Below are 27,260 nucleotides of genomic sequence, written 5' to 3' on the forward strand. Positions count from 1 at the left end.
TTTTAGATAGAAGATGAGAGAGAGCAAACAACCTCCAGAATTTCTTGTCTGTTTTCAACCATAAGACAGCTTTGGATTTCAAGACCTTTCTTCCAAAGGCCTTTGGGTCCCTGAAAACATAATACCATCCCTTCTTCAGGCACATACCTCAACAGTCTGCTTTGCTGGGTGGTTCTCCAATGACAGCCGCTCTGCTGTATCTTGTAGAGACCGGAAAACATCTTGTTTCTCATTCAGTTCCATGGTTAACTCCTGAAAATGCAGTTCAATTTTATTCAATGAGTATTCAGTGAAAGCCTACTATGAAAGTTCTGGATTAGATAGTATGGAAAATACAGAAGATTAGAAGACATATCTTTGCTCTCAAGTCCCATAAAGGAAATAAGACACAACAAACATGAAACATATAATAACTTTAAACTATAAATGGCTATTTTTCCAATATTTCCAATAAACGATAGCTTTTTCAGAGGAGGGAACAATTAATATGATCCAAAGAAATTAGTAAAGTCTTTATGAGAGAGGTAAGACCTGGGCAGGGCTCTGAAGGGTAGTTAGATTTTAGAGGGGCATATGAAGGGGCAGGGGAGGGAGAAGGCCTATCATGAGCAGAGGCAAGAAAGCTCCCTTACAGGACAATGAGAAGAATAGTCTGGCTAAGGTGGTGTCTTAGTGCTGTAGAATAGCAGAAACTAAAGCTGGTTAAACTAGACTGTGGAGAGCTTTGAACACCAGGATGAAGAGTGTGGACTTGATCCTAGAGGCAATGATGAGTCACTGAAGGTTCCCAAGGAGGGCAGAGACATGACAAAAAGAAGGCTTTATTTTGTTTTTGTTTTCAAACATGACATTTTAGAAAGAAATCTGGAAAAGGGAAAAAATGGAAACAAGGCCACAAGTTCCAAAGCTATTCTCATTAATTCAAGCATGAAGCAATGAGGGTCTAGACAAGGGAAAGGAATAGAAAGATGAATTCAAAAACTGTTTTGAAGTGTGTTCAGGACTTGTATAGTGACTATATATAAGGGATGAAAGTAAAGGCAGTCAACAACAGTTCTAAGGGTTTGAGCCTAGGGAGTTGGGTGCCGTTGACAAAGACATAAAAAATTGGGAGGAAAAGAGAACTTGGGAGGGGTAGAAATATGAATATGCTAAATTATAATGAAGAAGGGACATCAAGAATAGAAATATCATATGGACAATTAAAGAAACATTCACCATAATGCTGCAAAGAGGTTAAATTAGAATGCAGTAGACATCCATATACTGGTAAGACCTGAAACCATGAAAAGAGATCAGTTCCCAAAGGAGAGAATACAAAGGGCTAAGATCCAAGGATTAAATTTGGGAAATGTTTACCATATTAAGTGGTAAGAACAGGAAAAAAAGCCAGGGAAGAAGGCAGAGAAGCAAAAGACAAGTGACAAAAGTCAAAGAAAGAGAAAGTTGTAAGCAGGAAAGAGTGGTGAACAGTATGAGATGCTACTAAAAGCAAGGACTCAGAAGACCAGTTGGATTTGTCAACACCTTCAAGATTACAGTTTTGATACAGAAAGAAGATAAAATGCAGATGATGAAGGAAAGATAAAGATTGGTGAAAAGTAGCTAGGCCTTGTTTAAAATCAGATATTAGGAAAGAGAAGTTGGTGAAGGAAAAATAAAACACAACCGGGAGATTAAGAAGTGCAAAGGGGTAGTCGTTCAGGAGCCACTCAACAGGGTGTGTTGTGAGTGAGCTGGTTCTTCCTTGAAGCTTAGGAGAAAGTATGAGATGACAGGAAAATGGTGAGGTGAAGATAGTAGACAAAGGAGTTCACATTAGATAACCTCATTTGTATACTAGGAAATAACAATAATGGTGGAGGGAGGCAGGTACAAAGGATACAAAAAGGTACAAAAGAGACCTGGACTACCTGCTACAAAGAAACAAAGAGATGAAAAGAACTACACTTTCACTTGTGAGCAATTCCACCCACCAGGCCCCCTCTTCATACAAAGGGTAGCTTCTAAATGAATGGGAAAGTACACCTCAAATTCCTATGGGCTTTGACTCCTTCCAGTCCAGAATCGTATCTAGCAATTCTGAGCAAGTATTTAATCTAGTAGCTTCTGATTTTAACTTGTTTTCTTGCCAACTACGTATCAAACTCAGTTGTTTCTATGCAGGCAAAGAAGAGTATGTACTGTGCTTGCCCTATGCCAAAGCTCCAAATTCTCAACCCCACTTACCCACTTCTGTCCCAAACCTCACTAACCAACAGGACAGTTGGACAGTGGCCTCTCAGATAAAGACTTAGATGTTACAGAAACTAAGTTCTAATTCTCCAGATGATTCTGAAACCTTTCCTCTAAAAAAACAAAGAGCCTTGGTCACTGAGGTTTATTCATCCAGCGGAGTGAAAGGAAAAAGAGGAGTCAGTACATCCAGAGTCTTCTTAAACTCTGCATCCTCCTAATGACCTTGTTATTTAGTACAAGGTACTGCAGTTATCTGTATGTGTGTCTCATCCATTTGCTAACCAAAGCTCCTGGAGAGCAGCCACTGTACTTATTATCTAAGAGTTAGACTTTTCCACAAGGCCTACCACAAGGCTCTGCACACAGAAGGAACTTAATAAATATTTGTTATTTGATTTGCAATCACTCAGAGTAACTTCAAAAACACTTCCAAACAGAGAGATACAATCCTAATTCACTTCCAGTCTTATGTCTTGTGTTCTGTCCAGGCTCCTTTCTGCACTCTGTCTGGCCATATGACATTACCCCTACCCACACTCTACAGGCTTCAGTTGCTGCCTATTATGCCTAGGATAAAACACAAATGCTGAGTCTGAGGCCTCAGAGGCAGCCTCTTGCAATGAAAAGAGTATTGGATTTGGAGTCAGAAGACACTGGTTTGAATCTCAGCTCTAGAACTTAATACCTGTGTGACCTTGGGCAATCTGATAGGTCTCAGTTTCCTCACTTCCAAATAAGGGGTCAGACTAGCTGCTGGTAAGGTCCCCTCACGTCTCTAAATCCAAGATCCTCATCCCCTACTGTTGCTCTCTCCATACTCCAGGTCCCAGTCAAACTCGACCCTTCTCTGTTCCCCAAACTTTGATACAAGCCTGGAATACATTCTCATCTCCAACTCTCCAAAACCCGTCTGTCTTCAAGTCTTGGCTCAGGTATCACCTCCCTCCCCAAAGGCTCTTGGTGCAGACTCCATCTTCCAGTTACCTTGTGCTTACTTATCTGTGGACACAGGGTGAAGGCCCTTCATGACAAGGACATTTTGTTTTTGTCTTTGTATCCCCAACATCTAACTAACGTTGCCCTCACTCAATCGTTTTAGTCATGACTGACTGATTCGTTGTGGCCCCATTTGGGGTTTTCCTGGCAAAGATATTGGAATGATTTGCCATTTCCTTCTTCAGCTCATTTTACTGATGAGGTAACTAAGGCAAACAGTGTTGCCCAGGGTCACACAGTTAGTATGCATCTGAATTCAGATTTGGATTCAGGAAGGTGAATCTTCCCGACTCCAGGCTTAGCACTCTATCTACTAAACCAGTTTAATTCATTTCTACAGTGCCTACATCCAGGAGGCATTTATACCATTATCTCCATGCAAAATCTCTTGGGAAACTCCACTGCCACTATCTTTGTGAACTCTGAATTAAATTATTTCCCTTCTCGGGTTTTAGTTTCCTAATCTGTAAAATGATGGGGTTGACCAGATTCTTTTCTAAAGCTCTAAATTTTCTTCTATGACCTTATGACTCTCTGATCAATGGACATGGCCTCCAAATATTCATGGCTAAGTAGAAGCCTTAGAAACCAATGGAATAAAGGAATATGAAGAGCAAGAAAGATAACACACAGCCTTCACCTCTCATTATTCTGAATCGTAGTAAATGCTATTTTTCCTACCATTAGGCAGCTAAGTGGTGCAGTGGATAGAGTGCTGGGACTGGAGTCAGGAAGACCTTAGCTCAAACCTGGCTTCAAACACTTATCAGCTGTGTCATCCTAGGCAAGTCACTTAACCTAAGTTTGCTTCAATTTCTCCAACTGCAAACTGGGGATAACAGCACCTACTTAGTGGCTGGATCAATGGAGATAATATTTGTAAACTTCTTAGCATAGTCCCTGGCTATACAAATATTTATTCTCATCTTTTCTTCTTCTCTACCGTTCCTCTGATAATAATAAGTGGAAAACCAAATGGATCTACTCTTAAGGACTGGAAATAACAGAATTCAAGGATGTGAGTGGCAAGAGTAGAACAATGCAGACACTTCCATCCTCCGAATGTTACTCTAGTCACCCAATCTTTCCAAATTTAGTTAGGGATCAATGGATTCCAAAAGTAACATCCAAGGTACTATTTTCTTTCTTCACACAAGCTATCAGTGTTCATGGTGGACTGGGCTGTTATGCCCAGACAGTTTAGCAATGATGTCACAGAGGTTCCTAAGAGCCCAGCCCCTACAACCTAGGCCTATAATAATGGACCTTGAATTAAACTCACAGAGAAGTAATTTTTCTTGGCTATGATGTTGGGATTGTTGTCACTCCAATCGAATGCCAATTCCTCCTCCTCCTTTTCATTCAGCCAGATCAATTCAGTTGTAGCTCTGGAGACAAATTTATGCAAACTCTGGAGGTGTCGGAGCCGGAAGCTGGAGGTTTCCTGTACAAAGCAAGAGAAAACATGTTAAAATTACCTATTCATGTGCTTGAAAAGGAATAATTTATGACATCAATAGAAAAAGTGAATGATGAAATTAACTGGAGCCTCCTTCTTAATGATGAAACCAGAAAATGACCCCAGGAATTCAAGAGTATTAGAAAGCAAATAATTGAATTCAGGGCTCACAAAGCAAGCCTCAGATTCCTACATGGACCCAAATAAACCTTCTTTTGTAGGAATTCCCTGAACCAAGGATGAAGATAACAGTAAAAAAAATCTGGTATCAGTTGGCAAAAATGTCAAAAGATATGAATAATCTATGCTGCAGCATTGTGGGAAGACAGGGACACTGATACCTTCAGAGTGGATCTGTGAGTCAGTACAATCATTTTGGAAAGCATTTGGAATTATGCAAATAAAGTGATTAAAATGTCTATACCTTTTGACCCAGAGATACCCCAAGCTTATACTCCCTAAGGATCACTGATAAGAACAGAGTCTCCATAACACAACAAAATACTTATTATTTTATTTGTTTTCAGTGTTCTACAATCACTTCCATATAACTTAAATTTCTTCCCCCTCCCTTCCTGAGTCGGCATACAATTTTATAGATTTTACATATATATTCCTATTAAATACATTTTCACCTTAGTCATGTTGCATAGAAAAATTAAAATGAAAGGGAGAAATCATAAAACAAACCAAAACGTAATACAAAAGAAAATGATCTGCTACATTCTTTGATCAAATTCCATAGTTCTCTGGATGTGGAAGGCATTTTGCCTTAAGGGACCACTGGGAATATTTTAAGTCCTTTCATTGCAATAAAGTTCTAAGTCTACCAGAAAAAATTCCTCACACACTGTGTTTGTTGCTGTGTATAAAGTTCTCCTTGTTCTGCTCCTTTCACTCAGCATCAGTTCATATAAGCCTTTCCAGGCCTCTCTGAAGTCTTCCTGTTCATCATTTCTTATAGCACAATAGTATTCCATTATATTCATATGTCACAATTTATTCAGCCCAATTGATGGGTATCCCCTTGATTTCCAGTTTTTGGCCACCACAAAGGCTGCTGCTATAAATATTTTTGTACATATGGGACCCCTATGGGTCCCATTTTTATGATCTCTTGGAGATACAGTCCTAGAAGCAATATTGCTGGGTTAAAGGGTATGCACATTTTTGTAGCCCTTTGGGCATAGTTCCAAACCGCTCTCCAGAATAGCTGGATCAGCTTACAGTTCCACCAACAATGCATTAGTGTTCCAACTCTCCCAAAATATTTATAATAGCATTTTTGGGGGCAGTAAAGAATTGGAGACAAAGCAGATACCCAATGATTGGGGCTTGTCTAAACAAACTGTGGTAAATGAATGCAACGAAATATTATTCTGCTATGAGGCATGAAAGAATGGAAAGATTTATACAATCTGATATAGAGTGAAGAGTCAAGAAAAAAATGATATTCACAATGACTATAACAAGGCAAATAGAAAGAACATGAATAAACCAATCAAAAATGAATATTGAAAAATTACAAAGCACAACCACGGTCCTCAAACAGATATGAAAAGGGATGGGCACTCCAATTTCTTTGCAGAGGTAGAATATCCACAAGTCATTCAATGAACAAATTAGCCCCTAAAACTTTATTAAGCATCTACCATGTGCCAGTGCTTATATTGAGGATACAAAGAAAGGTAAAAGATGTTCTCATGAAGCTCATAGCCTAATAAGAGAGACAAAATGAAAACAACCATGTACAAACAAGATATATACAGACAAATTTAAGATAATCAACAGAGGAGGCATAAGCAATAAAGGGAATTAAGAAAGGTTTCTTTGCAGAAAGTTTATCTGGTACTTGAAGGAAGTCGAGCAGGCCAGAAGACAGATGAGGAGGAAGAACAAAGAAGTAGAGAGAGATTCGAGGCAGAAAGACTAAACAGAAAGCATGGCAATGTCAGAGGACAGAAGAAAACATATACAAGAGAAGTCAAAAGGTAAAATCAACAGGACTTGGCAACTGACTGGGGGTTGAGGGGAGAGTGAAGAGTGAAGGATAACATTTAAGTTGCAAACTCAGGTGCCTGAGAGGGTGGTGCTACCCTTGGCAGTAACAGTGAGGTAATGAAGACAAGAGAGTCTGCAGCAGGGGGAAGGGAGATAATAAGTTCAGTTTGAAAACCTGTCCAGTTTAAGCTGTCTATAGGACAACTAGTCTGAGACATTCAATAGGCAGTTGAAAATGAAAATCTGAAGGTTAAGAAAGAAAAAGAAAGGAAACAAGAACTTATTAAGTGCCTACTATGTACCAGGCACTATGCTAAGCACTTTACAAATATCACATTTGATCTGCCCAACAACCCTACCAGACAGGTGCTGTTATTATCCCCATTTTACAGTGGAGAAAATTGAGGTAGGCTGTAGTTTTGTGAATAGCCTCAGGTCATATAACTAGTAAGGATCTGAGGCTGAAATTGAATTCATGTCTTCCTAACTCTAGACCCAGCACTCTATCCACTGTATCATCTAAAGAGAAGTCAGGGCAGAATAAGTAGATTAGAGAATCATTAGCACAGAGAATAAAATTTAATCTGTGGAAGCTGATGAGATCACAGAGAGCAATAATAAAGAGGGAGAAGAGAAGAGGGTCCAGAATAGAATCTTGGGGGTCACCCATGATTGGTGAGCATAGATAAGACTAAGGAGGAGTCATCAGGTAGGAGAAAAACCAGGATAAGGTAGTGTTGTCATGGAAACCTACAGAGTTGAATATCAAGAAAAAGAACATGATTAATAGTATAAAAAGCTGGAGAGAGGTCAAGAAAGAGGACTGAGAGAAGGTCATTAGATCTGGAGATTAAGAGATCACTGGTAACTTTAGAAACATCAATTCCAGTTGAATGATGAGGTCAATGATGAGACTGAAAGTCAGACTTCAGAGAGTAAGAAGGAAAAGTGGAGGCACTGATTATAGATGACCTTTCAAAGAAGTTTATCCAAGAGATAAGAAATGTGGCACAGTATCTAATGGGAATGGATGAATCAAGTAAGGATTTTGTGAGGATGGGGGAGACAAGAGCATGTTTTGGGGCAATAGACAAAGAGATTGAAGATAAGTGAAAGAGTGGAGAAAAGAGAGGGGGCAATCTGTTGGAGGAAATGGGAAGAAATGGAACCACTTGTAGATGTCGAAGGGTTAGCCTTGGCAAGGAAAAGCATGACCTCTTCATGTGAGATAGGGATGAAGGAAGAGATACTTGGAAAAGGCCTCTGAGTGATGTAAAATCACAAGGAGGGAAGAATAGTGAGCTCTTGGTGAAATTTCCTCAGTATTTTCAGTGGAATTTGAAGTAGGATTCTTAGTTGGGAGAACAGCTATTTGAAAAGAGGTGAAAAGTGAGCCAAGTAAGAAAATATTAGAGTGCCTTGCTGTAATAAAGATCCAACTGAGATAATATAACAAGTCTGCAGTGGACTCAGGCAGCATGGTTTCAAGATTTCTCTAGTTTCATTCAGCAGCACATGTTTAGGACTAAGACAGTGGAAAGTGAGAGTAATATAAGGCTAGGTTCGGAAAGCAAAGACTGATGACAAAATAAAGGGACTCAGGAGAAGAAGAGATTGTAGTGAACTAGATTATCAAAGGGTCAAGATGGGGAAGGGAGAGGAAAGAAACCAATGCAGGGGTGACAGCCTAGGAAAGAACTGCAGGGATGAGGGCTGAATGTACCATTTTAGAATTGCAAGGAGGAGGGAGGGGAGGAATGACAACAGATTTTGATCATATAAGAGAATTTCAAAAGTTCATGAACAGGGAAGGGGTGCATTTTGATGGCAAGATCCATTTCTGTGTGTAACTGAGGAGGAGTGGAGAAATAAGTCATGAGAAATGAGCAAGTTGAGAACTGAGAGGTTAGGGTGTTTGAGAGGGTATCAATATATATGTTGAAGTCTTCCTATATGAAGGCAGAAGTTGAGGAGACTAAGAGTCAGATATAGAACTGACTGAGGAAAGAAGAGTCATGTCCTGGAGGTTGTTAGTTAAGAATCAGCAGAATTTTCATTGGGTGGTATATAGAGACTGAGTAAACAAAGGGGAAGAAATTACTCAGTGATGCTGATAGAGAGAGAGCTTGGAAATGGCAATGCAAATAAGAGATATTCCAACTCTCCTACCTTGATCAAAGGGGAAATGGGGAAAAATGCAACCAATGCTAGAAAAGACAGCCAAAGAGGTTGTGTTATCAAGAGGAGCTAGGTCTTAGTGAGAGACAGAAGATGGAAGGCATGGGAAAGGAAAAGATTTAAGATGAAAGGAAATTTGTTATCCATGGAGGAGACATTCCAAAGAGCACAGTGGAAGGGTTAAATAACTTTAAAATGGATATTGAGATGGTTGAGTTGAGGCGGATAGGGACAAAGGACTGGGTAGAGGGGATAGTTTGAACAATGACAAGTAAGGATTCAGAATTACTGGGTTAGATGGGTGTTGTATGTTACATTTATTTTCAAACAGTTTTTCCTTTTCCTCTATTTCTTTAAAAATAATATTATTTGTTATATGAGATGGCTATCTGGGAGGGGAAAGGAGGGATACTAGGAGAAATTCTGGCAACATAGAAACAAATCTTTTTTTTTAATCTATTTTTAAAACAGTCTACTAACTTCCCAAGGCACATATCTGAGACATTCATGAAGAACTTTCCTGGACTTATGAAACCCAATGATTACAACCCACTTCCGATGACTCATCTGTGCACAAATGATACTACTAGAAGAAATCTAGAAAATAAAGCTAAGATTTATGAAGTCCTGGGCAAGAAACTGACAACAATAGGAGTAAAAGTAGTAGCTTCACCAATGCTATCCATAAAAAGCAAGGGCATCAGAAAAGAAGTATATTTCAGAAATGAACAGCTAGTTAAGAAGATAGTGTCTGAAATCAAGATTTGAATTCTAGAACATAACCGAAAATATTGTAACAATAAATTCTTGGTCCAAGATAGTGCAAACCTAATGAGGGAAAGATGTGTTAGTCTGAAGACGTATAATTCTAATCAAGATGAATTTAAATAGAATAGGAAGAAGATGGGGAAAAAAAAAAACTTGTATATATCTCCTGAGAGAGCGATTATGAAGAGCAGCTTCGATATGGGAGGAAGCCCGGGGTCTCACAGCCACAACGTTGTCAGAGAGGGGACCTCAACCTGTGTCTTCCTAGCTTCAAGGCCTGCTCTCTATCCACTATGCCATGCTGTCTCTTGCTAAGATATGAAACAGTTAACAGCTCTCCCTGATAATGTCCTCCTTCAAAAGTAGAAGCCACAAGAAGAGGAACAGATCTTTTGGACCTGATTCTGACCAACAAGCAAGACCTGGTTTCTGTAGTAGAAACGATGGAGATGTTTGGGGAAATGACTGTTTCACTACAGAATTCATGACAGAATAGGGAGAAGAAAGTTGAGTGTCATTTGACAGGTGCTCTAGATTTTGGGAAAAGAAGATTTAAAAAGTCAAGCAAAAGGACTGACAGTATCTCATGGATTGACATCATATAGGAAAGTTAGGCCAGAAAGAATGAGCTCTCAAGTATGAAATTCTGAAGACACAAAAAGAAACAATTCTGATGTGGAAGACAGGGGGAAGCTCTCCAAAGAGACATCTCTGGCTGTTCAAGGAGCTCAGCAATCAATTTAAGATTTTAAAGAGACACAAACAGGAGACAGAAGCAAGGACAGGAAAGAGAGTGAAGGCAAAAGTATGGAATGATTCTGTAGTGTTATGAGCAAGTGGCTGAGACAATGATCATGAAGAAGCGAAAAGGAAGAACTACTCAATTCTTATGCTTCTGTTTTCTATGACCAGGAGAATAAACTTTGAAGCAGAAAAAGTAGAACTAAAATGCCTAAAAGGGAATTAAAAATGCAAGATAAGTAAGAAAAATAAGCTCCTCAAAAGCCCGTGATGGCTTAGAGTAACCAGGTCCAGAAAAACAATATCCCAAGGTACTGAAAGAACCAGTAGATTTGAGGAGTTTGGGAACGTGCAGGAATCACCAGGAAGCAGCACAGAGGACATGTTGGACCAGCCTCATCTTCCTTTTTGACTAAGACACTAGCTTAGCAGATCAGGAAGGCTGCAAAAACAGTTTATGTTAGAAGTCTGAACTGTCACCTCCTGGAGGTCTGCTGTCCTGACTAGTGCGTGCTTATTCGCTATTAGGATCTGTTTGCAGGGTGAACTAGGTAGGCCCTCACTATGTTTCACTCTCCAGTCATCTCAGTGGTCTTGCTGACACCTGCATCTTCTCCCGTCTCCTCTCCCCCTACCTTCCAGTTCTGAAACTATGACCAAATCAATTCTTCCATGGATCCTAAAAGGGGTTTATCCAATTCCCTGCTGCCACTCCACTGGCTCTATAACTTTCTGGATCTATATTTCCCTCCCAGACCACCACTCCTCTGAGTGTATTATCTTTCCTATCTGTCAGCTCCTTCAGGGCAATAACCATCTTTGGTTTTTTATTTGTATCTCCAGGCTTAGCAGAATTCTAGGCACAAAATGAGTTTTTAATAAATGCTTTTTTTATTCAATCAGGCAAAGGATCCGATAAAAAAATGCCTCATGCCATTTTAAAGAACATGATGATAAGATGTGCACAAGATAATCTGTTAGGAAAATTCAGAATGGGTTGAATGATTGGACCCAAAAAATAGTTATTGATGGATCAATATCAGTTTAGAGAAAGCATCACTGGTGGGCAGGTCCAAAGATCTTTTCTTGGTCCTGTGCTAAATTAATCCATGACCCTTAAGAATCTATGAATCCAAGTTCTAACATCTGTTAGCTGTGTGACCTTATGCAAGTCATTTAATCAGTATTCTCAGTATTCTCATCTGTAAAATGGCTATTATAATCTCAAAGATCCACTCCACTTCTAATATCATGTATTTGTGTATACATGTGAACATAATGGCCCAAACTTTCAGCTTTCTCAGTCAGTCATGGAACCCAGTTCTCAGTAGAGCACTGGAACCTCCTGTCAACAGCACAAGAAAGAGACAGTCACTACTCACCATCAATTTACAGTACTGCGTCTCCAACTTCCCAAGTGTTTCAGTATAGCTAGCACGAAAATTCTGGGACATTTTGCCCTAATGAGAATGAAAAGAAACAAAAATACTTTAGAAAATGGATTTAGTTTCACGAGATATTACAAGTCTAAGATTTCTCTCTCAAATTCCTATGCAAAATCCTTAAGAATCTAAAATGGTAATCAGTTCATTGGTTCAGGGGCAGAAGGCCCATAACAACACTTAAGAGTAGGCCCATTCAAAGTACCACTGATCAGTGTGAGAGGAGAGGACTCAACATAATACATGAGCCAGATCTACAACATGGAACCATCACTAATTGGGCAATAATTCAGCAAAGTACAATAGGATAGAGCCCATTCTCAAAGAGCAACACTGGGAAAGTTCCAAGAGAATCCCATGAATAGTGCTTCTCAGTCCCAACTGTCTTACTGCATCATCTCCTCAAAAGCATGCATGCTATGAACTGTCTAGAAACTATTATCTCTCTGTTCCAGTGTATGCTAAGGACGCTGCTTACCTCATACAGCCTAGCCTCTTTGACACTTGAGCCTAGTTCTTCTACGCTGGTGTGGATGTGCTGCTGAGTCTCAAGCTGGAGCTCCACACTGGGTAGGTCACTGCCCCACTCAGCTCGCTCCAGTTTCATCTGGAAAAGCAAACATGACACCAATTGTAACTTCAAGAGATTAGAAGAAAATTATGCTGCCTTTCTATCAGCAAAGGGGTACATTAATGGAGTAGAGGTTCAGAATAGCATTCACTGTCAAACACAGCTAATGTGCAAACTGTTTTGCTGAAAGGTGTGCTTTTTTGTTATGAAAGAAGGTTTTCTTGGAGTAGGGATGGGATATGGCTTTTATAAAAAAGAACAGCAATGAAACATTTATTAAACGAGGGTTGGTTTTTTTTCTTTGAAGAAAAGAACAGATAGGTCAGTTAGTAAACACAGGCAAGGCACATAAAGAATAAGGGTACTGATAGATGCATGGAGGTACTGGAGATATCTTAGACCACATAGTTGAACTCCTTGCCTCACTCTAGAATGGTTCCTAATTTGGAGATCCAACTTGTAAACTTGCCTATTTTGCTGTGGCAACATGAGATAACCTAGAAAGTAGCTCTCACTCAACATTTCACAGTGGACATTTCCTTTTATTGGGTCCTGCTCTGGGATGCACAACCCATAAACTCCAGTGCAGACATATAAACAGAGTATTTACAATGACCCCTTCTCCCCCAGAGCCTTAAGGATCCAACTGAAATCAAACAATCTTTGATAGAAATGACTTGTTCTTGAAGATTCTGATACACTGGCATGTGAAGTGTCCTCCAAAGCGGGGGAGAATACTAAGCGAAAACACAGCATCAGGGTCAGCGAGGCAATATCAAAGAATTTCAAATCATAGCATTGAACTCAACATTGAAACTCATGAACTAGTCCCAACTCTCAATGAAAAAACCTGAAAACATTTCTTAGAAAGTAGTTAATTAAACAGAGACACTGCACCTTCTTCCAAAGGTGTCCATCTGGAGCACAGTTATTCAAAGGGAGCAAACTCCTGAACTGGGAAGCACATATAAGTTGATGCAAGCCCTCTATCCATCAAGGACTGATTTAGAAAAGCTGGAAAGGGGAAGGAAAAAAAGGATTTCCCAGACAATATTTGACTTCCAGCAGTAAAGAAACATTTCAGAATACCCACAATAGAGTTACAGGTCTGATGACCTCAGAGGAATTGCTGGACTCTCCCAGACGCTAGTCTAACTCATTGTTATCTGTTGCATACACCTACCTGCATCTCTTCTACCCAGGAGAGCAATTCATAAACAAATCGGAGATTCCCTTCATCTTCTGAGGAAGAGATAGACACCAGTTCAGCACGAGTCATGGGTTTTCGGAACCAAGAGGTAGAAGGAGGATGTGTGCCCTTAGTCAAAGGGTCTGCCTTCAGGTGAGTAGTGGTTAAGGTAGGAGCCTGAACAAACTCAAGTGTATTAAAATGTCCTTTCCGATAAAGATTTGTGCACTCTAGTCGCAAGGTGACCAGCTCATCCTGGAGACGCATAACCCTGGAGTGAAAATGGAGTAAAAAATGAAAAAAAGAGTTCAATGGTAAGAAGAATAAAACAAAATTTTTCAATACAACCTTGCTTTCTCCTAGTAATTTCTGCCCTGTTCATCTTATTGAGATAAGAGAATGAAAAGATCATTTGTTGTGAAGTCATTTTTCAGTCAAGAACAACTCTCTGGGACCCCATTTGGGGTTTTCTAGGCAGAGATACTGAACTGGCTTGCCATTTCCTTCTACAGCTCATTTTACAGATGAGGAACTGGAGCAAACAGGGTTAAGTGATTTGCATAGGGTTACACAGCTAGGAAGCATCTGAGGCTAGACTGGAACTCAGGAAGATGAGTCTTCCTGACTATAGGCCAGGCACTGTATCCAATGTACCACCTAGAGGGCAATAATCAACTAAATGGTAAATTCCCTGGTGGAAGGAATTTTGTATTTCTATAGTCTGACAAACGCCTTGCATACTGCAGGCATTTAATTCATTTTCATAGAACTCCGAACTATGTTAGCTGTAAAAATGAAAGTGTTTTGGGAAAGAACCATAAAATTGTATGGTGGTAATACTAATAATCTTCATTTAGTTTAGAGCTGACTTGACAGTATAAATCAAAAACATGCTGAAAGGGAATCAAATCAACACTGACCTGTCTATGGAGATGGTGATATCAGAGTTCTAGTCCTGAACTCTACTAATAGTTCAATGAATGATCCTGAGTAAGGCTCTTCCCCTAGGGTCTCAAGTTCCCCAGGAGTAAAAAGAGGGGGTTGGATGAAATGATCTCTAATATCCCTTCAAGTTCTAAATTGTAGAATACTCCAAGAGTAATTCAGTATACAGACCCTTAGTCTCATGGGATGAGCAGGGTTTCCTGCTCACTCAGGCTCCACAGCAACACGCCTGCCTTGTCCCTCTGCTATACAAACGTACATACATATGTGTATATGTATACACAAGTGTGTGTATGTATATATAAATGCGTGTATATATTTTGCTACTTAATTTTTTCATTTTTTAGAAGAAAAAAATTTTTTTTAACCTCACTTTAAAACTGAAAGGAGAAACCCAAAGATTTGTCTCATTTCAGGATCCTTGGGCCAAGTTCTGCTGCTTAGTTTCCCAGAGAATAAGCCCAAGGCAATAATTAGAGGGTAATACTATAAGGTGTTTTACACAGGCACACATATATACATATACAACCAGGGTTCTGTCCTGTGCCCTTTTATCCCTTTTCTCAATCTTCTTTTCTTTGGGGATCTTATCAGTTTTCAAGGGTTCAACTATTCTCTCTACACATTTAATTCTAAGAGCCACATGTCTAGCCTGATAAAATGATATTCTGAAAGCAGAAGTCTGACATATCAGTTCCTTGCTCTTTGCCTCTGTGACTCCCTATTGCCTGTAGGATAAATACAAACTCTTCTAGATTTGATATTTAACATCCATGACAATCTGACTCCAATCTATCATCATTTCAGCCAAACGAGCCCGTATGCTGCTGCTCCTCATCCATCGCCCTCCATCTCCCTCTCTGTGCCTTTGCCCAGGCAGTATTCAATGCCGTGATGGCTCTCCGTCCCCTCCCTTCATATTATGAAATTCCAGGTTCTCCTTCAAACCCAGCTCAACAGCCATCTCCTGACTTTCCCAATTATTAGTGCTCCTCCTCTTCCTGCCAGTTAGTCCTTATCTATTTTATACTTCTCTTACATTTATTTATGTACACTCATGTTGATACTTTACAGCTTCTTAAAGGGACAGTTTCATTTTCATCTTTAGATTGACAGGATCTAGCATATAGCAGATACACAGTAAGTGTTTGCTTAGCTGACTTCTCAATTCTCACCTAAAAGCCAGCTCTTCTAGCTGGTAGTAGTTCTCATCCCGGAGGATCTGGAGGTCCACCTGCAGTTGCCTGATTAGTCCTTCACACTCTTGAAGGTACATGATGACATCTGACTCATACTGCACTGGCTGCCCTGATTCCAGGTGAGCAGCATCCTAAGGCAGAAAGGAAGATGGAAAGCCAGAACAGTCACACTGGATCACCAGAATGACCCATTTTTTACCTCTTAAAGCTGAAAGCAAGAGACACCAGATAAGACAGCAGAGGGAGGCAGGACTGGGATCCTAATCTAAAACTCACCGCCTGTAGCGTATTCCTTGCTAGTGTCAGTTTTTCTTCACAGCTCAAAGCACCATTCTGGATTTTGTTGGCAATTTGTAGCAGCAATTCCAACCTAAAACAAGATATAAACATACTGATTTCATCTCTATGATCAAGACTACCAAGAAGGAAAAAGTCAAATCACCTTTGGGTACAAAACCAACCTTTCTACTGCTGGCCGAAGTAACTTCTCTCGTTCTAGCATTTCAATGATTAGCTTTCCCCACTCTTCCTCCACATCGTTAGGATGATAGCCTTGAGGCAGCTTAATTCGACCAAATTCAATCCATACCTAGAAACAAAGACAAAGAAGAACATAAGAATAATAAGAAAAATTCACATTTACATAAACATGTTACAGTTTGCAAATTGCTTATATGTGTTGACATATATTCTTATGTCTCTTCTGTAACTTAACATCCATTATATCACAGGAAATATGCCACAATGCAATGTAGACACAAAAGGTAAATATTATCCCATTTTACAGAACAGAAAACTGAGGGTCAAAGAGGTTAATTAAGTGACTTGACCAGGATTCATCAAGCAAGTAAGTGTCTAAGGCAGAATTTCAACCCTGATCACTCCGACCCCAAGGGCAGCACTTTATTCACTCAACTTCACTGTCTTTCAGCTCCCATGTGATGGCACAGGAAGACCTCTCTTACCTACACATGCAGCACACATTCTGTACTGCCACCCATCATGCTTCTCTAAGATGGTCCAGCTAAGGCACAGACTCTCATATACATCTTCTTTTCTCCCATTCATACTCCACTCCAATTTAGGCCTTCATCACTTCTTGCCTAGACCACTGCAATAGCCTTCTAACCTGTGTCTTTATTTAAGTCTTTAATACTTAAATTCATCCTCCACTCCCCTATCAAAGTGGTTTTCCTAAAGCACAGGTCTGACTGCACCACTTCTTCCTCTTCCCTCCCCTCCATTCAATACACTCTAATGGATCTCTAATACCCCCAGGATGAAATAAAGTTCTTTATTTGGTATTTAAAGCTCTTCACCAGCTGGTCCCTTCCTACCTGTCTAATCTACTGAATTCCCACTCCCTTCATATACTCCATGATCCAGCCATACCTCCCTATTTGCTGTTTCTTACACATGGAGCTCCCTCCAGTCCTCTGATGCTCAGAATCCCCAGATTCCTATAAGATTCTCCTCAAGTATCACTTCCTCCAGGAGGTCTTTTTTGGTCCTTCCTCAGCTACTAATGCCATCCCCTCTAAGGTTACCTTCCATTTACTTGGGCAGTATGCATCTTGATCATTTTGAGATACAGACAGATAAGTTCCAAGCTGAACTAATTAAGAATTGTCCTGAAAAACACTGTGTAAAAGGGTGATTTCAGTCCTGTGGCTTTATTCTAGATAGTATCACAAACAGACTTTTGATCAATCAATAAATCAGTATTAAGTACTTACTGCAAGCCAGTCGTACTAAGTCCTGGAAATACAAAGAAAACACAACAGTTCCTGCCCTCAAGCAGTTTAGATTCCAATGAGACACTATTTACATAAAGCTCCATATTTTAGAGAGCATCTTCCATACAGACATATCTATAAATCATATCCACAGATATAGATATGTCTATGTAGATTTGTTTAGTCATTTCAGTTGTGTTCAACTCTTCATAACCCATTTGGGGTTTTCTTGGCAAAGAATTACAGTGGTTTGCCATTTCCTTCTCCAGATCAAATTACAGATAAGGAAACTGAGGCCAACAGGATTAAGTGACTTGCCCAGGATCCCATTGTTAGTTATGTCCAAGGCTGGATTTGAACTTGGATCTTCCTGACTCCAGGCCCAGTGCTTTGCACCATCTAACTGCCATCTATAAGGTATAGATATCTTTATATCTTTATCAAGATATTAAAGGTATAAATACATAAATAGACAGCATCTCTCTTTAGAATGTAAGTTTCTTAAGGGTAGGGACTATTTTTGTATTTTCTTTTTATCTCCAGGGCTTCACATATACCTAGCAGACAGTAAGTACTTAATAAATGACTGATTTATTGAGTAAAAGTCCATTTGTGAGTCCTATCTAGAATAAAGTCACAGAGCTGAAATCACTCTTTTTCATGCAGTTTCTCAGAACAATTCTGGGTCAGATCTGTGCTCTGAAAGCAGACAGCATTAGACAGACAAATGCTACATTGGGAAGAGAAGACAGAAAAACCTGGCTAGAAAAGATAGTAATAGCACAGTCACAGGCCTCAGCGAAGGAATAAGCTTCTTTACCTCCAATAATTTATACAATTCCTCGATTCTTCCTTTTTCTCTCTCCTTGGCCAGAATTTCAGTTTCTTTAAAGTGTATGTACTGGTTATAAAGTGCCTGAAATAAGACACAAAATAATTTGTGACCTAGTCTTCTGCATCAGCTTGCCCAAGAATCAGTGCTGGGACTGCTTTGTAAAAGTGCCATCCCAGCCCCAAGTGTTACCTTTAACTCAACAGGGTTCTGGGGGAATGATTTATCTGACATCAGCATAGTGTGTTGTTTGATCCAGGGAAGGAGGGAGTCTACACGGTTCTGGTACTCCTGCCACCTGGAATCCACCTCCTATTGACAGGAAACAACCAGCAGGCACTCTATCAATAACAGTCCTCCAAAAACCCCTGAGAAAAGTCTCTCAGGAACACCCTCTGCTCCACCACCAGCTAATGCTACTGATACTCTGAATTCGGTGAATCCTTGGTGGCACCAACTGTTAACTTTCGGAGGTTCCCAACTGGAATCTATAGCTGGTGGCCCAGGTGCCCAACTGTGATTCAGGGCTCAGGCCTATAAAACAGATGATCTTCCAACATTAGATCCCATGATCACAAAAAGTGCATGGCATGTCTGAGCAAGGAGGCATTTGAAACAGAAAAATCACAGCCTCAGCCCAAGCCAGAACTAACAGGTGGGGAGAAATGTTCTAGGTATTTAGCACAGCTCAACATGGACAGGACGCTGCATCAAAAACTGTGCCTCTAACAAGGACAATGAATGAAGCTGGAGATGATAGTATTAATCTCTCAAATCTGCAACACGAAGCCTCTCCTCATAGAACATGTCCAAAGAGGCTATTTCATGAGCTACTTGGCAGGCAAACTCAAGTTGCAATGTAAAAGTGTCTTCCATAAAAGCATCTACTCACAAAATTCTGCTCTACTGACTCATTCACTCCAAAGTTCTTCCAGATAGAAAAAATCTCAAGCAAATTCATTCTTACCGTAGCACTAATTCCTTCACCTCCCTCGGGGACTTTGGGGAAGGCATCATAAATTGAAGACACATAAGTGATTACAGACTTCTCATCTGGGGAAGGTACATCCACATCTGAAGGAGAGGGGAAACAAGACGCCTAAGTCAGGGTGGAGAAGCAGCTACCTGCTAATGCAGGTCACCTGTCCTAAACTTGAACCAGGCTCTGTCATCTCTCACCTTCTGCATCCAACAACCGGGTGACCCCAAGTCTCTCTGCTACTTCAAAGGCCTGCTCCAAATTCTCTCGATTGCTCTGGATCTGCACTCTTTCCATATCTACCAAGTCTGGCCTGTAAAAAATCAGCAAAGCAGACACTGAAAAATGTTTCACATAAAGTTTCTAACCAGAAAAGGAAACTCTCTAAACACTTAGAGGGGATAAAGAGTGGAGGTCAAAAATCTGGAAGGTGCTAGTCCCACTGAGCACTATACACTGACAGATCACATTACCATGACACTAAAAGTGTAGGATAGTAGATCTTAAGGCTTTATCCTTAAGAGGGCAGGGAAACTGAATGAGAATAGTGAGATGATATGGCACCTAGGAGAATTATGTTCACTAGCTCTCTTGTTCAAGGGTATACCAGAGCCCTGTTTCCTGGTGTAGGCCAAAGAAAGGAACTGTAGAAGACAGAATTTAGGTTATGCAATTTAAAGATGAAAGGGACTTACAGAGATCATCTAATCTAACTCTCTCCTTTTACAGGAGAAGAACAATCTCTCAGAAGTGAAGAGTCTTGGTCAAAGTCAGATAGCTTAGTAAGGAGCAAAGCTGGGACCAAACACAGGTCCTCTAATTCCAAATTCAGTACTCTTTATCAGATGTTTCTGAATTTGCAAAGGAAGGAACTAACAAAAAGAGAATAGCCCAACAGAAGCTGCCTCAAAGGTGGCACGCTACCTTTGTCATGTTCAAGAAAAAACTGCCAAGAATGCCACAGAAATGATTCTTGCACTGATTGTAAAATGGGGCTAGATGATCTATACCTAACCTCCCTTTCAGGTCTAAGTTTCTATAAAATAACAGCAAGGAACAGAAGAAAGGAAATCCCCCAGTCCCCAGTCTGAGGCTCCCACTCACATACCTGTATCGGTGAATAAGGGCATTGAACATCTTCCCATCACTCCAGCATGAGGAAAAGTTAGTGCATTTGATTCCTGTGTAACCAGCTGTCACCTTCTGGGTCCACAATAGCAGTTTTTCCTTTGCTGACATGTCTCCTGACTCACCACTGATGTAGATGTCAGAGATCTGCCCAAATACAGGATACAGAATGACATTTTTCTCAAATAGAAAGATCTCTTAAAAGCTCTTTTAGCTACAACATAGATGGGGTAGAGGAAGGGGAGGGCAGGGAGGGCAGAAGGGAAAATGAAAAGGGAGGGGAAGAAGGGAAGAGAAGAGAGGAGGAGAAAGGGGGACATACAAGTGGGAAGGAAAGGAAGTGCTAGATGAGAAAAGGGAAGGGAAAAGGATGGTAATAGGAAATATAGAAGGAAAGGAATGGGATGTGGAAGGAGGGGTATTACGGGAAAGAAGAAAGAAGGGAATCTGTGGCTAAGAGGATTGATAGGATTTCAGATGAAAACTCTAGCACTGCAGTCACTGCGGAAAAATGAAAGACTTTTTTGTACACATATAATCTCCCTCACTGATATCTGTCCTCTAAAATACTATGACACTTATGACTGCCAAACAATTTCTCTCTTAATTAGATATTGTTTTATATCATTCACTGTTGTTTCATGTTTGCTAGTTTTGTTTTCCCAACTAGATTCTAAATCCCTAGAAAAGAGAGACCATCATAAATAACCAAGAGCTGCCCAAAACCAGAATAGGTTACCTTGATAGTAAATCAGCCTGATGGTGAGGATCAGTCAAAGACTAGACAACCCTAGGGAGAAGGATGTGGAGGGCAGTCCTGCATGGAGTAGGAAGACAGCCTAGAGGCCTCTATGGGTCCTTCCTGTTATATAATTCTGCTTCCTCTCTATCTCCTACATCAGAGGTATCATGTACCCCACAACTCTCCCCCACACCTACCCCAGTGCAGTCAAATCAGATTAAAATTTAAGTGGAAAATGCTTAGCCAAAAACAAAAACAATTAACACAGATAATATGTTAATTTATGGTTTTCTAAGTCAATATGTCCTGCAGAGGTCCTTTTTTATTTGAGTTTGATGTACATTACTACTCGCTAGCATGGACTGATAAAGATTTGCTGACTGATTAAAAATCACTTGATTTTATGCACAATATGAACAAATTTCATTTGGATAATGCTTCTGGGCTTGGAGCCAGGAAGACTAGGCTTCAAATCCTGCTTCTGACACTTAGTACCAAGGTAACCATGGGTAAGTCATTTTGCAACTCTCTAAGACTAAGTTATAGACTATCTGCAAATCAATTATCATACCCAGACTGAGAATTCCTTGCTAGGTTGGTGCTGACTGTTTTCAAAGTGCTTTCCCCACAATAATTCTTGAGATATGTTAAGATTATTATCTTTATTTTACAGATGAGGAAACTGAGGTTCAGAGATAGGAGTTGATTTTCCTAAGGTCACACACCAAGAAAATTAGAAGTGGTTCCTAAACCCAGTTCTCTAGGCTTCACATTCAATGTTCCTTTTACTCTGTGAAAAAGAGCACATATGTACCATTCAATTAAGTGTTTCGCTAGGCAGCGATACTCTCAAGTAAATAAAATTTCTACTCCTTTCTATGATGATAAATCTGAAACACCATTTTCTTTCTAGGTAGTGTACACAGGGACAGTAAGAGCTCTGATATTAGCAGAACAATTGTCTCTTGGATATATTTATAGCATGCCTAGCAACAGGAAGACAATTTTTCTTATCTCCACATTTTAGTGACCAAACATCTCCCTCTGCAGACACATCCCAGTGTTTTGCATTTTTTTCCACTTAGCACAGATGTGAAAGCAGAATATGGTTGTGTACTTTAAAACAGAAGGATAGAAGTGAAGAGAGGATGGGACCTAAGGAAGTAAAATGAAGCTTCTGTATTTCACTGATTTCTATAACAATAACAAATCACAGGTAAATGGATGGTTTTAAGTCTGACCCAACTAGAATCTAGCTTTCTGATGGCATCTCCCTCCGGAGAGTAAACCACAGGATTCCTACTTTGCTATATACATCAGAACACCTTTGCCAGGGGTGTTAAATACAGCTGTTCTGCTCCCTCACAAAGACCACTCATTCCATGTAGGGGCAATGGGATTGTCAGGGGAATTAGAGAAATGGCCTCATTGTTACAAACCTTCTGAGCAATTCCATTTGGCTCCCATCTACCTCCTCATATTATACACACACACAGAACAGTATGCTACTTGGGCTAAGCAGAGGCTTCTAAATTAATCTCTAAAATCAACCAGAAATTCAGCCTCAGTTCCAGAGAGTTGATTGGTTTTTAACAATGCAGCTGTTTGGATTGGGAAGAAAGCCTCTCTAAGGATTTTCCCTTTAATCACGTCAAAGGCCAAAGCATCTCTATTTTGATCCTCTCCTGATCCACACTTTCCAAGGCTCTTTTATTATTAATTTCCAGGCCCCTGATGCTTTTCTAATGATTTATTCATTCATTAAGCAGATACTTTTTTGAATATCTGCTATGTGTAATGTGGTGGGCACTAAGGTAGATACACAAAAAAAAATATAATTAGGGAGTCAAGACAAAACAGTTAAGTAGTAATACAAGTTGACATACAATTAACAGCCCCAAAGAATGATAAATCCTAAGTGCGGCAGAAGAAATTTTGATACTGGTCTCTCTTTGAGCCTTCCAGCTCTTATGTTCCATGTTCTATGTTTTAAGGCATTTTCCTTCTTTGACATTCTATGCTCTAAGGCCCCTTTCTGTTTTAACATTCTAGCTCCTAAGAGTCCTTCAAACTCTCTTTCATATTCTATGATTTTAAGAGATCAGAAAGTGACTCATGTCTACTATAGTGGGCAGAGAAAGCTTCAGAGGAAGATGAATCTTGAAAAGATGAGATTTGGACAGAAAAAGGGAAAGGGCATTCCAAGTCAGGGAAAGAACATGACAACAAAGATTTGGAATTAGATTCTGGTACGCAGATAGAATGCTACTGCTCAGTAAGAAATGCTAATATGTCCAAAGAGATCATAAAAAAGAGAAAAGGATCCACATGTACAAAAATATTTATAGCAATTCTTTTTGTGGTGGCAAAGAATTGGAAATTGAGGAGATGCTCATCAATTGGAGAATGGCCAAACAAGTTGTTGAACGTAATCAAATACTACTGGGCTATAAGAAATGATGAGAAGATGATTTCAGAAAAACCTGGAAAGACTTCCATGAACTGATGCTAAGTAAAGTGGCAGAACCAGGAGAACATTGTACCCAGTAACAGAAACATTGTGTGATGATCAACCATGATGAATTTAGCTCTTCTCAGTAATATAATGATTCAATTCCAAAAGACTCATGATAGAAAATGCTATCCACATCTAGAGAAAGAACTATAGAGTCTGAATGCAGATCGAAGCACACCATTTTCACTTTTTTTTGGTGTTTTTTTTTTCTCATGGTTTTTTTCCTTTTATTCTGATTCTTTTTTCACAACGTGACTAATGTGGAAATATGGGGCAGCTATGTGGTGCAGTGGATAGAGCATCAGTGCAGGAGTCAGGAGGACCTGAGTTCAAATCTCACCTCAGACACTTGACATTCACCAGCTGTGTGACCTTGGGCAAGTCACTTAACCCCAAATGCCTCATCCTGAGTCATCTCCAGTCATCTTGACGAATATCTGGTCACTGGATTCAGATGACTCTGGAGAAGTGAGGCTGGTGACCTGCACAGCCCTCCCTCACTCCAAACAAAGTCAAGTGCAAGTCATCATTATTTCTCTGATGGTTCTTTGGCAACAAAGGATAAACATACACACACGAATGTGGAAATATGATTAATGTGAATGTACATGTATAATCTATATCAGATTGCTAGCTGTCCCATGGAGGGGAAATGTTTAAAAATTCGGAACTCAAAATCTTATGAACAATAATCTTATAAGAGTGAATATTGAAAGCCATCTTTACATGTAATTGAAAAAAATAAAATACTATTAAGTGGAAAAATGCTAATATGAAGAGTACAGAGAAGCATGAGAAGACATGAATTGATGCAAATGGAAATGAAGTACGCAAAACAAGAAAAAATATATACACACTAACTAAAGCAATGTAAATGGAAAAAATGAGAACAATAAAACTAGATTTTATGTAATTATAATGACCAAATTTGACACTGGAGATGAGAAAATGCACCTCACTCATTTCTGCAATCTTTGCAGATAGGGGAAACTATGGGTGAATAACATTACATGCATGGTTAAACTTGTTTGATATGTTAATTCCCCTCAGCTGCTTTTTCTATCTTTTTTATTCATTGTTATAGGAGATGATTCAAGGGGGGAAGGGAAGAATATATGTATAAGTGAAGGTTATGCAAGCAAAAGATATAAATAAATATTGGAAAGGTTAGGAGTTGAGGATTAGTATGATTTGGTTATGGCAGAAGACAGAGAAGAAACCAATCTAACTGAAGAATAAAGTTTATGTTGGGAATCAATGGAACATAAGATTAGGCAGGTAAAATGGAATGTAGAACATTGCAAGCTAGGATGAAAAATTTGGATTTTATTCTACAAACACCAGGAACCACCAGGGTTTGCTGGGCTCAGATGAGATTCACAATTACTCTTTCCTTAAGCTTCTAGTTGACCTTACTGCATCACAGGGGAAATATTACAAGACCAACTTTGAAAACAGTCCCCTAATAAGGGTAAGAGAGCACTCTCCTCGTTAGAGGCCTCTAGTGACACTATGTGTTTTTAACTGTTCCCATAAGTGGAGGACTCTTTGTCACCAACAGAGCTGGAAATAAAGGTGGCTGATGTTCCTGGAGGAAATACATCTTTACAGTAATCCCTCCAACTCTAACCCTAACCCTTAAGGAATTATTTCCTCATTCTGAGTCTTAGTTTCTCTATATGGGGAAAATCCTTGTATAGCCTCACAACTTCCAGGACAGGCATCTCCCTCTACATGAATGCATGTTCTTCCCACTCTGCAGAGTGCAACTCCTCTATAAGTTGATACAGTCTTTAAAACTTGCTGTGGCTGAAGAACTTAACATCATCCTGTGGCCAGTCGAGAATTCTTCAGAATTCTATGACTTTAAACTATACTGGCCCTTGTATATTAGATATGTAGGCAGCTAGGTGACACAGTGGATTGAGTACTGGACCTGAAGCCAGGAAGACTCATCTTCCTGAGTGCAAAATCTAGCCTCACTTACTAGCTACATGACCCTGAGCAAGTCACTTAACTCCATTTGCCTCAGCTTCTTCATCTGTAAAATGAGTTGGAGAAGGAAATGTCAAACTACTCCAGTATCTTTGCCAAGAAAACCTCAAATGGGGTCACAAAGAGTCAGAAACAACTGAAATGACAGAGCCACAACAACCAGTACAGAGTTTCAATGAGAGGCGTTTCTAGCTTGGTAGAATCTACCAGAGTTTACACTCCACTGGTGTAGCCTCTGAGAACTTAGGGTTGCTTCATGCTACTATGAGGCATCAGGGTAGGACTTTAGTAGAGGAAATCACTTGCTTAATATTAATGTACTATAGAAATGTCACTATTACCACTACTATTATTAAAGAGAGAAGGGAAAGGGAAGTTGTAGATACTTATAAATTGAAGTAGCTGGGCCTGGAAGACATACCAACTGATCTTCCTCCAACCATATCTATCCCCTCATGTTGACAAGGAAGCAGCTCCCCCTGCACTTCGGAACTGCTATAGTTGAGAATTAAGCTCAGGGCATGGGGTACCCAGAGATCCACCACAGAACCAGTGGCTAATTCATCAGGGCCCAAAGAAGTTAACAGATGCCACATTCTTCCACTCATGGTAGAAAGGAAAGGGGATTTTAATCAACTTTCTTTAAGGGCAAGAATATGGCAGCAGCATAGGCTGGGGAATGACAGTGACAAAAAAAGACATACAAAACTCTTCAGCCTAGACAGTGGTATAGGAAGGCAGTCAGCAGGACCAGCATCAGAAGCATAATTGGGATGCAGTTGCTCACTTCCCTCGCCAAAGCCTGATAGGTTTATCATTCTGAAAATCATTCTATCAGCTGGCTAAGACCACATATGTCCTGTCAGGCATAGGGTTAGGCTTGAATCTGTTAGTATGAATATAGCTCTAGCATGTGATTCACCAACTTTTCCAAAAGGAAACATGCCCCTAGACCATGCATATCACATAAGCCTCCCTCCATTAAGAAGCATACAGCCCTCATGCACATATGAAACTTTCAACCATTCTTTAAACTAGAAGGAAACAATGCCTACAGTAAATTTCCTTTCCAGGTGTTGAATCCTCTATTCCCACAGAAATGCCCTGGGACAAGCACTGAGGCTTCAATGAACAAGACATTGCCAGGTTAGACGCCAATCCTGAAATTCTGTGACTGCTTTCTTGTGTGGATTAATCTCTTGGCATATTCAAGACAAACTTCCGTGGGAAGGTGCTAGGTTTGTTCTGTACAGATAACAGTTCCCTGCCTGACCCATGTGTCCTTCCTTATTGTTGTCACACCTATCAGCTGCTGGTTCAGGCTCCAGTCAGCTGCTCCAGTCTTGATTCTCAACTTAAACAGCACTATGATTTTTTAGGGTCAGAACATGCAGCTCTCTGAGAGCCTGCTGACCGACCCTGACTTCACAGCTCCACACAGCAACTCTGGGAAGCAGCCTCCTGCTGAGGAACAAACCAAGTAACAGCTCTCAGAAGAAGGTCACCTTGGAGTCTAATAAAGGCTGATTCTCAGGAGCTTTAGCTCTCAAGAAACTTTAAACTCTTCATTTGCCCTATAGGGCTGACCAATCTGAGGTTCCCACAG

General features: G+C 40.0%; 1 protein-coding gene across 17 annotated transcripts in view; it reads right to left on the bottom strand.

The window, feature by feature from the left end:
• The window catches only part of MACF1 (microtubule actin crosslinking factor 1), a 398,300-nt gene that overhangs the window by 188,397 nt on the left and 182,643 nt on the right, over positions 1–27,260 (bottom strand). For all 17 annotated transcript variants that reach the window (XM_072609962.1, XM_072609963.1, XM_072609950.1 and 14 more), the window contains 13 exons: positions 20,383–20,549; positions 19,475–19,587; positions 19,263–19,369; positions 18,488–18,607; positions 18,284–18,379; positions 16,189–16,316; positions 16,004–16,097; positions 15,704–15,858; positions 13,578–13,854; positions 12,302–12,430; positions 11,764–11,841; positions 4,517–4,678; positions 148–252 (listed from right to left, as the gene is read on the bottom strand). In XM_072609962.1, coding sequence (XP_072466063.1) covers positions 148–252; positions 4,517–4,678; positions 11,764–11,841; positions 12,302–12,430; positions 13,578–13,854; positions 15,704–15,858; positions 16,004–16,097; positions 16,189–16,316; positions 18,284–18,379; positions 18,488–18,607; positions 19,263–19,369; positions 19,475–19,587; positions 20,383–20,549 — 1,731 coding nt within the window. The remainder of the gene's footprint in view (positions 1–147; positions 253–4,516; positions 4,679–11,763; positions 11,842–12,301; positions 12,431–13,577; positions 13,855–15,703; positions 15,859–16,003; positions 16,098–16,188; positions 16,317–18,283; positions 18,380–18,487; positions 18,608–19,262; positions 19,370–19,474; positions 19,588–20,382; positions 20,550–27,260) is intronic.

The sequence above is a fragment of the Notamacropus eugenii genome, chromosome 5, assembly GCF_028372415.1.
Source record: "Notamacropus eugenii isolate mMacEug1 chromosome 5, mMacEug1.pri_v2, whole genome shotgun sequence".
NCBI lineage: Eukaryota > Metazoa > Chordata > Mammalia > Diprotodontia > Macropodidae > Notamacropus > Notamacropus eugenii.